The 13,789-nt window shown below is 37.1% G+C and overlaps 2 protein-coding genes across 2 annotated transcripts; one reads left to right on the top strand and one right to left on the bottom strand.

Annotated features, from left to right (window-relative positions):
• Positions 1–874: 874 nt before the first annotated feature.
• On the bottom strand, positions 875–4,413 carry LOC132980286 (ion channel TACAN-like). Its single transcript, XM_061046334.1, has 12 exons — positions 4,171–4,413; positions 3,792–3,913; positions 3,539–3,655; positions 3,368–3,427; positions 3,067–3,162; positions 2,884–2,973; positions 2,642–2,707; positions 2,304–2,365; positions 2,115–2,207; positions 1,891–1,955; positions 1,529–1,597; positions 875–1,230 (listed from the first exon to the last, which is right to left on the bottom strand). Exons 1-12 carry the CDS (start codon positions 4,237–4,239, stop codon positions 1,120–1,122), a joined length of 1,020 nt encoding a protein of 339 aa, XP_060902317.1. The 5' UTR covers positions 4,240–4,413; the 3' UTR covers positions 875–1,119.
• Positions 4,414–5,284: 871 nt separating this feature from the next.
• Positions 5,285–13,572, top strand: gdpd1 (glycerophosphodiester phosphodiesterase domain containing 1). The gene is made up of 11 exons (XM_061046336.1): positions 5,285–5,476; positions 6,220–6,369; positions 7,122–7,164; positions 7,326–7,461; positions 8,288–8,333; positions 8,530–8,651; positions 9,066–9,155; positions 9,320–9,453; positions 10,754–10,813; positions 11,030–11,081; positions 11,599–13,572. Exons 2-11 carry the CDS (start codon positions 6,234–6,236, stop codon positions 11,731–11,733), a joined length of 954 nt encoding a protein of 317 aa, XP_060902319.1. The 5' UTR covers positions 5,285–5,476; positions 6,220–6,233; the 3' UTR covers positions 11,734–13,572.
• The last annotated feature ends 217 nt before the right edge of the window (positions 13,573–13,789 follow it).

Raw genomic sequence — 13,789 nt, 5'->3', positions numbered from 1 at the left:
TCGACTAGTACTCATGGGAACACACTGTACTGCTGTCAGCGCTGGTGATTTGTAGGTTGGTTAAGTTGAATTTCAAACTTAATTGGAGTTTTGTCACCTTAGTCAATGTCTATACTGCAGTTTATAGGCATTTACAGTCATTGAGTTATATGGAATTCAAATGAGATATCTCTCCATATGATATTCCACTGGACTTGCACTCATCAGAATATAACCAACATACACATTTTGCATCATCACTTCATCTTAATTAAGTAGCCTACTCTTTGTATTTAACTCTTTTAAGGCTACAAGAGCTATTTGAATATCTACTAGTACACCACATTTTAGAGCACATTGCATAAATGAAGTCACCCAGTGATTCATATTATAGCACCACATTACAATTAAATCGTTTCTGTTTTGCAGCCATCAAGCAATACAAATGCAGTATTATGCACTAATATAACCCTTACAGGGTAACTTGTGAACTTCTTGGAAACATTTGCATATATAACTTATAATTAGTTATAATGAGGACATCTTAAAGTTTGCATTACTTGTACTAATGTTAATAATCTAAATACTGACACAACCTCTGACTGTCAGCATATTATTGATTGAGTTATTCTTACTGCAACATCTGGTTTTACTGTTATAGCAGTTTGATGGGGCACAGCTTGAATTACTTCAGTCTGTTTGATTGTTTCTTTTACAACATAGAATTTCATTTTTTGAGGTCATTGCTGCAGAGAAACTTAAAGAGAATTCACCCAGCCAAATTTAACAAATAACCAGGTAAGCAAAATGAATCGGCTGCTTTGATAAAGCGTTCAAACACATGCAGCCACAAGCACAAAATATTGAAGAAATAAAACACTGTCACAGACAACACTGTCTCTAGAATTGAAGACTTTATTCGAGGCTATTCGTCTCTTCCTGTAAGGATTATTTCACATGAAAGTATTGTGGAGAATCATTTAACCTTCAATGTTGATTTATCCAGTCGATAAATAAGAATGTGATGGAATAATTACATAACAGAAACAGTTGACACAAATAAGGATTATATGAACATTAATTATGACAGGGCCATGTGAGACCACCTTTTGTAGAGATGTTTATTTTTATTATTTTGGATCAGAGACTCTTTTTCTGATTCCTGCTCTTCATCTTGTGACGGACCACAGCAACAGTGGTGGAGAAGTTTCCCATGAACAGAACAAGGAAGCAGAGACCGCACATCAGGACCTGACATCACATGGAACAAAGACAACGATGTGTGTATCAGATACATTTGACTATTTATATGTGATATGGAAGAGATCAGGTGGGGATTAAATGTTCATCCATAATGTGAAGTGACATCCGTAACAACAAAAACAGACTGCCAGTGATTTCTTCAATAAAATATCAACACACTGTTCATACAATTAGCCCTCTTTTGTGCTCACATAGTGTGATAAAAGATGGATGCAATAAATCATTAACTGGTTCTAAGTAAGATCAGAGAGACATATTCAGACTCATTGACTGTGAAAGCACTGACCTGCCATTCCTTACAATCTGGGAGCTGAGCCATTCTGAAGAGAGACACGCTATTGAAGAGCTGCCAGAACTACGAGACAAAACATGAAGACCTGAAGGGCTTGTTTTGTTTAAAGTGAATGAATGCAGTTAGCAACTACGCAAAACACAGAGGCATGCCAAAGATTAAGCTGTTATCAGGGTGAGTAAAAACCTAAACATTTCCTTTAATGATGCTTAAACAACATATTGAGTCTAGAATGACATCAGCTTTTCTTATCAGCATGTCACAGTCCAAAGCATGACACAGCATCATTTTTTTTAATGCGATCTAACCAATCGTAAGCGGAAATTTCTCAAGTTCAAATCACTGACTGTACTCACATGACCAAAAAACAGGAAGGGCAAAAGAAACGTCAGCCCTTTCCACATCCACGACTGAAATCCCTCTAAAAGCAGAAAGCATGACGAGAGTTTGAAATCTTTTTTTTTTTTTTTATCCAAGCACTGACAAAACCTTGTAATGCTTCTCAACAAGTTTTACTAAATATATAATGATGATGGCCTGGTTGAGTGTGTCTGTGTCCTTGGTGTGTTTTGTATCTCACCCACGGTCAGATCCATGTTGTGTCTTTCTCCCAGAGCTCGTAATCTGTACAGACACCCGCTCTGATAATAGCACTGCAGACACTGAACAAAACCTGTGTGTGCCACATGAAGGAAGCACCACTTAGACTTTTCTATTATTTTGAAAAGTTTCCATCATGATTGTAGATACAGACAGTGCTCTTTCTTACTTTGGTACAAGGAGTAAGCGAGGAACTGGTTCCTGAAAATCTTATACAGGTTCCCATCTGGCCTTTAGCCAAAGAGAAGGTTTGTACGTAAACAGAGAAGACTTAATTAGAAAAAAAATTTTTTTTTATGCAATAGGAAGAATTGATCAGCTACTGTATCTGAGAATGAATCTTTTGTTTTGTTTGTTTCTGTTTGTTAGTTTTCCTCTGTGTTTTAATTTTATCTTTATGCTCTTTAAATGTCATATCATTTCTTAAACTACAAAAAAAAAGGAAGCAACAGAAAATGTTTTGTTTCCTTCATTTAATAGAGTCAGGGATCTTTTTCTTCAACTCACCATGTAAGCATGACACCGGACAAAAATGCGGAGATGTAGTGGTGGAAAACCCACCAGCCTTTGATTCTATGATGCAGAACACATTTTACATCATATTTAGATTTTACATTCGAAATGATATAAAGGCAAATTATTAATGGTCTTTAAAGCGAAACCATATTCCAGAGATAACATAACTAAAAATGTTGTTATGATGTTTCTCATTGTTATGGTGGGTTCACTGGAAGTGTGTTGGGGCTGACCTGGAGCCGTTGGTAATGAGGATACTCTCTCTGAGTGTAAGTGTGCAGTAGTACCACACCAGCAGGAAATTGAGTATTGCATCAAGAAATCTAAAGTCAAGGACACACAGTTGGACAAGTGTTGAGGGTTGAAACATACAGTACATGGAGAGTCAGAGTGATACACTTTCTGTGAATGCTCACCTGTAGCTCACAAAGAAATAGCACATGAAGGAGAAAAGCAGCAGGAGCACTGTGCTGTACAGCTTGAACTTCTCGTAATCGTCTTTGTAGCCAAATCTAAGAAGAATGTGACAGATTTAAGTCTCAATATCAATGGTCAAGGTTTCAAAGCAGAAACTCATCAGCCAAAGAAATATTTGATTCAATTATTAGGTTTTAAATCAGTAATAATAGTTTTGTTATGATAGGGTAAACAGATGAATCCAAAGATGGGTTGGAAGAGGGCTTTGGGTTCAAATAAACAATGATGATCATCGCTCACTTTGACTGCTTGCTGAGGAAGGTGACATTCACATTTCCCAAAACAAGACTGAGGTACAGCCTGAAATATAAAACAATAATCTGGTTATTATTGTTTATCTTCATATAAGGTAGTACATGTAGATCAACTTCTATTTTGAGATCTTTTGGATTCAATCATCATCATCATCACCCATTTTTCTTGGGAAGGCAAGCCTCCATTTCAGAGAAAGAATTTGGTCGTGTCTTTATTTTCGCCTTCATTTCCTCCAGTGTCTTATCATCTTCGTCAGATGGTCCTGTGCTGCATCTGATGGATGATACAATGTATAACAGGTGCATATTAGTGTCTCTATCACTATTGTGTGCATATATGTATGTGCATGACCAGATTACTTTACTGTACATATCTTCAAATGTTACAATAAATCGGTGCCTTTACTTACTTTTTTATTACACAGTGGGACACCTCTTTCAGTCTTTTACGCTGATTGCTTATGGAGGAAGAACAGCTTTTTTGTAGTTTGGAAATTTCATCCAGTTTCTGTAAGTACAGTCTGTGGGTCTCCTGAATGACAGCGACATGGTGTTACATCAATAAGCAAAGCAAATGGCAGAAAACAATCTCAAGTGCAAACAAGAAGCAGAGCAGCTATATGAAGGTTAATAAAAGTGTTTTAATTCATCATCCTCAAAATATTGCATTATATTATGTTGCATTATTTTTCTTGCTTTTCTATTCAAAAGCAAGACAAATGGTGATTTATAAAGCTGTGCTATGTGGATCGTTTGACATCTTCAGCTGTTTTTTAATCTGTTTCTTACCTGAAGTTGTTGATACTCTTCTTCGAGACATTTCCACTCCTCAAGAACGTTTGTTAGACCTGTGGCCATTTTCTGAACACTTGATCTTTCACTATACTGACAGCATACCCAGAACTACCTCAAAGAAAACTCAGTGAAGCGTTTGAATTGTTTAACCACCAAGAAATGACTCGCACATAACGTTATGTTCAAGTATTTCTCTTAAGGGTGTGTATCACATCTCCAAAGACGCTTTATTGCACAAAGGTGAACTTTGACTGCTTCTAATGTGTCATGTTTTAACTTGGACCTTGTTCTGTGCGGATTCTGGTTATCACAGTTATCATCCATAGAGCCTAAAGAGTAGATTATATGCAAAGTGTAAGTATTTGCATAGAAAAGACTAGAGGTATTAATATTGTTTTGTCACCTTGGCCGCTTCATTTCACCTTGGCTGTATTTCACTCAGCTCCATGTTTAATAGATGTTTATTTTTAGCATATTTGTCTTTCATCATGTTGTGTTTTACAGTTACTTAGCTGCACATTAGCAGCACCTAGTGGATGGAAGGAGTAAATCATCAACTTATTTACCACGGTGCGTAGGTAGGAATGTTTGGGCTGTATGTCCAACAGTCAGGAACAAAAATACATTTTTCCACAAAGCAATTGACATCATATTTCGATAAAAATGCAAACTTTTCAATTTTACATGTAAATGATGTATGTATTAGGCTACATTACCAGTCAGAGTATTGCAATGGTACAATCTTTGATCAATACCCTTTGATCAAAGTTTATAGCAAGTACAATTACGTGTATTTTGTCGCTAATTTACAGCTGCAATGGCAGTCTACTTTGTATTGTCTTTTAATATAGGCCATGTAAATAGACTTTGTATAGCACGTGGTGCATTTTCATACCCATGGTCTTAAATAGATGCTGTCATTTAATCTGCATTTTTGTTATTTGACTGCAAACTAAGAAGTAGAAAGAAAAGTAAACCCCAAAGATATATAAAAGCTGTCAGTATAAAATTGACGATATTTCGCTTTTATTCTGAAAGTGTGTGCTGGCGGAAGAGGCCATTGTTGATGAATTATCTTGAAGCGCAAGACGGCGCATGCGCACACCACTGACAGCAGCCGGTTTATGTATTGTCAGAGACAGCTGTGTGGATCATAGGAGCTGCATAAAAGAGGACACCGTTAGTTCATCAGTTTCTCTTCATATCAAGTGTCTTGCGAGAACTTCCCTGGACACTTCCCAGCGCATAACGGAGGTTATTCATCAGGAATAAAGGAAACGCTAACAATTTAATGAGAAAGGTAAGATTTCCTCATGTTGGCTCGACACCTGCTCAGCTAACGTTAGCTTCATTTAGCTAGTTTGGCTTGTACGCTACCGTCAGTAATCTTGCAGAATAAATATTATATTGCATTTGTTATAGATTCGCTGGAAGAGGAAAGACGTCTTTAATGATATCTACATTTCATATAAATGTAAACCTGCCCACCCAAACAAACACGACAGCTCTGATGAATAACAAAGTTCAAGCCGAGACAGTACAACTTAAGATGTTTAATAAAGTCTTTAGTACAACTTAAGATGTTTAATAAAGTCTTTAGTACAACTTAAGATGTTTAGTAAAGTCTTATGAAATAAACTGTGTGTTGAGTCACAGTATGAAATGAGGAAGACTTGAACCTAACTTGATAACAATGCTGCTCAAACTAGTCCTATATCTGTCATAGAGCTTTAAAGATTGTTTTACAGTTTGGTTGATCCAACATTTGATGTCATTTAAAAAAATAAAGTTAAATATCTTTCATTTGTTTTCATTTTTGTAATGTATGAATGTTAAGTATTTACAGGATACATTTTCACACTGTCAAACACCTGTCTCTGTATCAATCAATAGTAATAACTGGTTATTTGATCAGGTTTTTATTTACACTTAGATCTGTTTCTCTGTCCAGTAAAAAACACAGACACCGCCTGTTAGATTGTTAAACTCTGAGTCTGATTCACTGTTGACATAATCCTGAGTGTCTTTTTGATTGTTTTCCAGCTGACTGAAAGAAGATGTGTGCAGCTGTGTATGTCCTGTCGACAGTAACGGGCTACATGCTCACCTCTGCTCTGCTTCTCAAATGCCCGACTCTTTTGCACCGGAGGAAGCGAGAGGCTTTCCGCAGCAGACATATCTCCCATCGCGGAGGTGACTCTATCATTATGATGTCTGCATTTAATCATGTTTGAATCATTTCACCTCTCTCTGTTGAAGGTGCAGACTTACTGTTGATTGGCAGTTTTATTAGTCTAGTGTTATTTATTGGGTTTGGTTATACTGCAATGTATTTGTTACAGTGCTTCCATCAGGCCATTGACCACTGATCTAGCTGTGCACAAAGATGAATGAATTTATTTATTTAATAGGGACAATGCAATTTAACATAATTTCAATACAAAGCATGAAACTGATGTGCTGCATAAAGAGTATATAGCTATTGCTAATTTCCAACTCGTGTCCCCAGTTGGGCCTTTGTGTAAACAACAGATTAAAATGTACAACATTCAGTTACATAAAACCCCATAACACGATATGAGGATACAAAAAATACATCTACAACAATACAAATGTTATAAACCAGTTTGAAGATATTCATTAAAAGTGGGTACAGCTCTGGCTTGCTTTGAGCATTTCACCTGTTTTGTAAAAGATTTTAAGTCGGACATTAATTTTATTTCAGGTGGTAAGGTGTTCCAGAGTTTACAGCCTTTGATGGAGAAGGCTGATTGACCAAACGTAGATCTACGATGTTGTACGCTACAGTCTCCATTCACAGTGCTTCTCGTTACCCTGTTTCCGTCCTGTTTTCGAACATATCTGGAGAGAGGTTCAGGGGCCAGATTGTTGATGCATATAAAATAATCAACCCACTGAACTCTATGTTTACTTTTGTATTACAGGCGCAGGTGAAAACCTGGAAAACACCATGGCAGCTTTCAAGCAGTGAGTAGAAACCGTAGTCACAGTAGTCTTCGTCTTTGACTTTCACACATTTTTGTGAAACATGCTTTTACTTGTGATTATGATAGATCTGAGGGAGGACATTGGTTGGATTAACAAGAATGAAATGTGGTGGTAAATAAAAGGTGTGTTGCTTCATGCAGTGCTGTGGATCTTGGCACTGACATGCTGGAGTTGGATTGCCACCTGACAAAAGATGAAGAGGTTGTGGTTTCACATGACGCCAACTTGCGGAGGTCTACCGGCCTCAACTCCTATATCTGTGACAAGACCTACGCTGTGAGTTTCTGCTCTGCAACTATTCTTTAGTTAACCTGTATTTTAATTCAAACTGCACTCTGCGTAAAAGAATCCCTGTGGTGTTTTAGACCTCCAGTACCGCTGTGGAGATGTCGTTTACCTTCTGTGTTTGGTAAAAACGTATGCTTCCTTTCCTCAATGAATACAGAGAAGAAAAGGACAATTATTGAACAATGAGGAAACAATGATTGAGTAGAATATTAACAAAAGACCCCAAGGATTTATGTAATGTGTTTTGCTGCATTACACTCAATTCAATCCAAACTGCAAAAGGCCACGTTACCATGTGAAAACTTCGAGGTCAAAAGGTCAAAATAATCTTATTTAAAAAAAACAAACAGCAGTTACATGTTGTGTTTGTGTCTGAATTAGGGAACAACATTGATTGATCATGTGCTTTAATCATATGAGGTCCATACTAAGTCACCAGATATGTCACATGCATGATGAACTTTGGCCTGATTTTTTTAAATGTATTTATCTGATCCTGCAGAAATTGAGTTAGCCTGTGGATTTATTGTTGCTCTGTTTATTCTTAACGTAATAGGCTTTATTTGAACGTGTGATAAAATGGGTGTCTTGTATTTCTTAGGCACTTTAATGTTCAGCTCTAGTATTGGGTGTATGGAGTTACAGATTTAATTTGGCACAGAGGGACTAATCACATCATGCTGAATGTATATATATTTATATACTTAGTTTTGACTGTCATATCTGTAAATCACGCTCACTGACCCCCTCTTTAAAGTTTTGAATGATGGCTGTGATTCTTGTTTTTTTAACAAATATGTGCTGCTCTTATCAGGAACTGCCTTCATACCTCTGCAAGCTTGGTGTAACTTTCCAGAGAGGTGAGCTTAACATGTACACACGACTGGTCTTCTTAATACTATTCATATGCAGTCAAATTTAAAACCACGTTATGTAGTTAATGTTTTTAGCCTCAGTTGGGATGATTGATGAACGTGGGCCAGCGTCCCCCCTCTGATCATGTTGACTGTTATCTGAAGGAAGGATAGTTGTTTTGACTCATCCTTGTCTATGCAGAGTGTTTCTGCGAGGGCGGAGACGACAAGCGCATTCCTCTCCTCAGGGACATTTTTGATGCATTCCCAAATACACCAGTCAACATTGACATCAAGGTCAACGACGACACACTTATCAAAAAGGTTTGTTTGTCTGTGTCTTCTTAAAGTACCTTAACATCTTTTTTTTTCTTTTTTTTTTTGAAACCTCTCTCTTTTTATTTGTGGATTTCCAGCCAATGTCAAGTCTGTTTTTCAGACTTACTGTCTTTATTGTTTGAAACTCTTATGTTCTAACATTGGCGACATTGGTTAATTCATTGTTAATGAAAGTTTGAAAACAAGGCAGATATTGAAACTGAGACCCCGAATCCTGAAAGATTAAAGCGGCTAGATGCGGTTCTTATTTGATCATTTTCAGGATGTTTTGCTAGGTGGGGTCAGACATTTACAAGAAGCAATGTGGAAATACAACCACATCAATTCTTATTCCAACCTTCTATTATGATGTTTTATATGAAGTTTCTGTAATGACGCCTCTCTTAATGATGCTTGCAGGTCTCTGAGCTGGTTGTTAAGTACGACAGGGAGCACCTGACTGTCTGGGGCAACGCAAGCAACCAGATTGTAAAGAAGTGTTACAAAGAGGTACAATCCCTTGAAAATGAAATCACAGTACACATTCAGTCCTCTCGAAAAAAAAAAAAAACTTGATGCTAATGTTTTGATTCCATATTGTTTCATCACTTTCGCTTTAAGAGAATGTATTTTGGGTCATGACCTTTAATCTTGTTTGTTTGTGTGTTTGGTAGAACCCTCGTATCCCCGTGTTGTTCAGCTTACCAAGAGTCCTGCAGCTGTTGGGACTCTTCTACACCGGCCTTCTGCCCTTTGTTCCTCTCAAGGAGCAGTTTCTAGAGATCCCCATGCCCTCTATTATTACCAAGTAGGTATAAATACTTATGTTGAATTAGAAACAGGATCAAATAAAAAGGAGATGCATTTCCCAGGAGAGGTCAGCGATTAGCAGGATCGACCCTTTCGTTCTATGTCAGCGGTCGTACCAACACAGACACAAGTTTCACTTTGTCAAAAAGAATCAACATTCTGTGATTATATCAATTCAGTAGTATTCTAAAATGTAACCGACACTCGTGTTAACATTGGCAACTTTTCTTAAGTGCTGACACCAGGGAAAAATTCTTAAGCAGACACAGGGATGTAACCACTGACCAGCGTTTTACAATATTTCATACTTTCTGAGCCAACTCCATCTGATGAACACAAACATGTGTGACTGCAAGCTCTTGATATCTTCCAGTTAGTGGACATGGTGCCTCCAATGGTTTATCAGACTGTATAGAATACTCATAACTTCAGATTCAGTTTTAGTCTTTTAAATGATTTTTGAAAGATGTGCACAGGAGGATTTTACTGAAACAAATTGTACTCAAATATGTTTTGGCTTTTTTAAAAACATGCAGATGTCCTTGGCTCACTGCCCAAAGTGTATCTCAAGACACATTTTTGTAAAGTGTCTAGAGATAACCTTTGTCATGAATTGGCACCATACAAATAAAGATTAACAGATTTATTGATTGGGTTCAGCCGGTCCATTTTGTTCACTTTTTGCAACGTGTCCTTTCTAGTGTCTGTTATCTGGGCATGGTGCTGTGTGAAAGGTGATCTCACCCAGTGATTAAAAGAAACATTCACACCCTTTGCCTGGCGAGTGTCGGTCAAAGTGGAGATTAAGCATGCCAGACATTCATCAAGGATCAGGGCTGTTTCTCTTTAATACCTCTATTAAGGCCATTATAGAATCTGTGTTGTTCTTAAAAGTTCCTTAATATAAAATCACTCCTCATCATGTTGTGTTTAATAAACTCAACATTTCATTATCTAAATAATCGTCTCTTGTGTTTTGACGTTTCTCCCGGCGCTTTTCATTAACATCTACTTCAATTAATAATTTCCTTCATTTTCTAAGATTACCTAATTACAAGTTAAATTAAATATTTAGCAGGAAACATGTTGAATTTATTCCTTCCTGTTATAAGTGAGCAGAGTGAGTGGTTGTATGGGGAGGAAATAGGGAGGAGAGTGGGGAATGACATGCGGGAAAGACGTCGGGGCTCAGAGTTGAATCTGTCTACAGCCTCTGTACAGCGACCTAACCGCTCGGCCAACTGGCACCCCAGGAATGACTTTTCTGAAACTTTATTTTTTCTGCTTGACTTTTACAGACTTAAGGGTCCTGACAGTTTGACTCGGGGTCAGCGGGTCCTCACATGGCTCGCAGACACGTAAGTCGCTTTAATTCTGTGGCTCAATCTGGGGTTGTTTGCACGTTTCATCTTGTAAAACTAAGCTGTGGTGTATTTTACACTGTATTGAACTGATAGAACAGGAGATTTCTAATGCATTTTGACAAAATAAAACCCACATAAATAACTCTACCTTTGCTATACTTGCAAGGTCTTACGATTTCTTTTGTCTTTTTTTTTTTTTTTTTTTTACAGTTTGCTGATGAGGAAAGCTTTGTTTCAGCATCTAACTGCCAGAGGAATCCAGGTAAAGTTGCTGTTATATACACCTGTGCATACTGATTAATCTTGTGCACAGGTGAGTGAATGCAAAGTGGAATCAGGTTAATAAAGCTCATTGTGAAGGAGCAGCTAGTGGCCACTTTTCAGTTTATTAAGTTTGCACACTTTTGGTCCGCTCCAGACCTTTTAGCTTCCATCATAAATTCTTTTTTTTCTTTTTTTTACAGCTAGTAGTTAATGCAATATTGTCGTAAACACAGGCACAAGTACACAAACAAGTACAGTCATTGTATCTGTATTTCTTTTGCTTCCAATACGGCTAATATAGAGTATCAAAGAATGATCCTGTTTGTAAGGTGAGGGCTATTTTTCCTTCACGCTCTGGTTAAGAGCAGTTACTGGGAATTGTCCAAGACCAAAAATAGACTATGGTGGCTGTTAACTCTGCTGTTACAGTACAGAAGCATTTTTTAGCTCTGTCAACTTCCTGTAATATGTGATTTGTGTGTTTTTAACTGAGCGGGTCCTGCCTCTGTTTTCAGGTGTACATTTGGGTGCTGAACGATGAGGAGGACTTCCAGAGGGCGTTTGACTTGGGAGCCACAGGAGTAATGACAGATTTTCCCACCAGGCTGAAAGCTTTCATAGACACCAATGGCATCTCTAAGTCCCAGTGACCCCCTTCCAAAACACACACACACACACACACACACACAGGCACCCCTCCTTTACCCCATGCATTCCAGCACACCTCACACTGTGTAGGCTTCCATGTCCAGCTCTGCAGACTGCACTGGTTGGAGGAATCAGATGTTGTACTTTTAACACAAAACCCTGTATGTCCAATCATATGAAATCCTCTTATCGGATGCATGTACAGTACCAGTCACATGTACTATGAATCTAAAGTGTGAAAAATAGTAAAAAATAAAGAAAACCCTTCTATTAGTAGGTGTACCCCAGATACAGTGCACAGTAGCTATATTATAATAATATAGTATACTGTATTATTGATAATACTGTTACTGTTGTGTGTCCAAACATGTGGCTGGTAGTGTATACAGAATATATAACAATATCTCAGTTGAGTTTTTGTGTGTTTTTTTTAGGTTCTTGGCACCTCTGATGCTCAAACACACAACAGTGTGCAATATTTATCTTTTTCACACGGCTGCTTCAAAGAACACAACCTCTTAAAGAATATCTTAAAAAACGGGACAAAGTGGTCACTGAAATATTCTGTTTGTACGTCTTAATCTTGAATTTATCTACCGATTCAGACTTGAGTTTCTCAAGCCTTGACTTAAAGCTTATTCTTTTATAAATTGAATTAGTTAATTGATTTAAGTGAACAACAGTTTGTAGTATAACTGTGTTATGATTTGTTAATGTGCCAGTTAAACACCAGAATGATGCGGTTCGGTGTTAGTCATGTAAATTTACCAGCAGCTTTAAATTGAGCTCAGATTTCTGTCTTTAAAAAAAAAAAACTTTTTTACTCTGACCGTCACTTATCACATGCAATAATACACTTGGCATTTTTTTTTGTTGCCGGATTCAGCCAGAAATGATGCTACAGGGTGCAGAAACACATGTTCTCAATGAGTTACTCAAGGATTAGTTTCCAATGAGCAGTATGAATACTGAGATATTTACAAGGCAAAGGCACGTTCAGTTTTAATGTTGACTGCTCTGTAAAAACAAATTCTGTTTTAATATGTTGATTTTAAAAGTCAATGTTTTTTATATTGCTTAGCTGTGTTTTTATTAGTGTTTGTGTTTTCCTCTTACTTGTTGCTGAAATGACTGAGGCATTGTTTGTCCATCAATCAATGGGAGAGAGCGATTTTGCACATAAAATGAAATGAATGGTATTTTTGTCAATTATGTAAACAACATTGAAATTCGTATTTAAGTGACATGAACACTATTTAAATGTGTGAGCTTTAACGTGTATTACAGAAGCACAGACATGTTTATTGATTACTTTTTTTTGTGGTCACTTGAATTTGAAATGCATTAAAGGCAGCAGATCTCATACTGGGGGTGAGACCATCAGGATTATCATACCACTGACATTCACTAATCCAAACTTGTGACCACGCTGAGGGTCATTCATGAATGTAGTATTGGTTGAATGCATTAAGTGGTGTTTGGTACTCTACAGTTAAACAGGGTTGTTGATCTGTGGTTTTGAATTTTGTATTTGTGCAATCACTGAATTTTGTGACTGAAATCATATTTCTTTGAGAGAGCATTTGATTATCTATGAAGCATACAGAATCTTACTGTTATATATTTTTGATTTAATCTCATGTGGTGCACTGGGTGTTTATTTGTTTTACATGCCAAAATGAATTTGTGTTAAGATGTTAAATGTGTGATGTTGTGATTTTGACAAGACGTGGGACTTGGTTTCTTAGACATCAAATGCCTTATCCCACAATGAGTGTACTTTGCTTGAGGAGCATTAAAAAGTACTTTTTTAAATCAATATTAATAAAAACTCAAATATGGTTGTGTGAATTGTGTACAGAAAGTAACTCATAATGTTTGTTAAACGCAGGAAATGTGTTCGACTTTTTGTTGATAGACATTTGTTAACACCTGCAGATTGACAGGAGGTGGCGCTGTTGATTGTGGTGTCAAAGTAACGATAATGTAAATGATGCTGAACATGTTTTATTCAGTCAAACCTGCCCAGACAGACATTTAAGTTTAAAGTAATTAGGT

The sequence above is a fragment of the Labrus mixtus genome, chromosome 9 (assembly GCF_963584025.1).
Source record: "Labrus mixtus chromosome 9, fLabMix1.1, whole genome shotgun sequence".
Classification (NCBI taxonomy): domain Eukaryota; kingdom Metazoa; phylum Chordata; class Actinopteri; order Labriformes; family Labridae; genus Labrus; species Labrus mixtus.
Note: the sequence above shows the minus strand (reverse complement) of the source record. Positions and strands in the feature narration are given on the sequence as shown.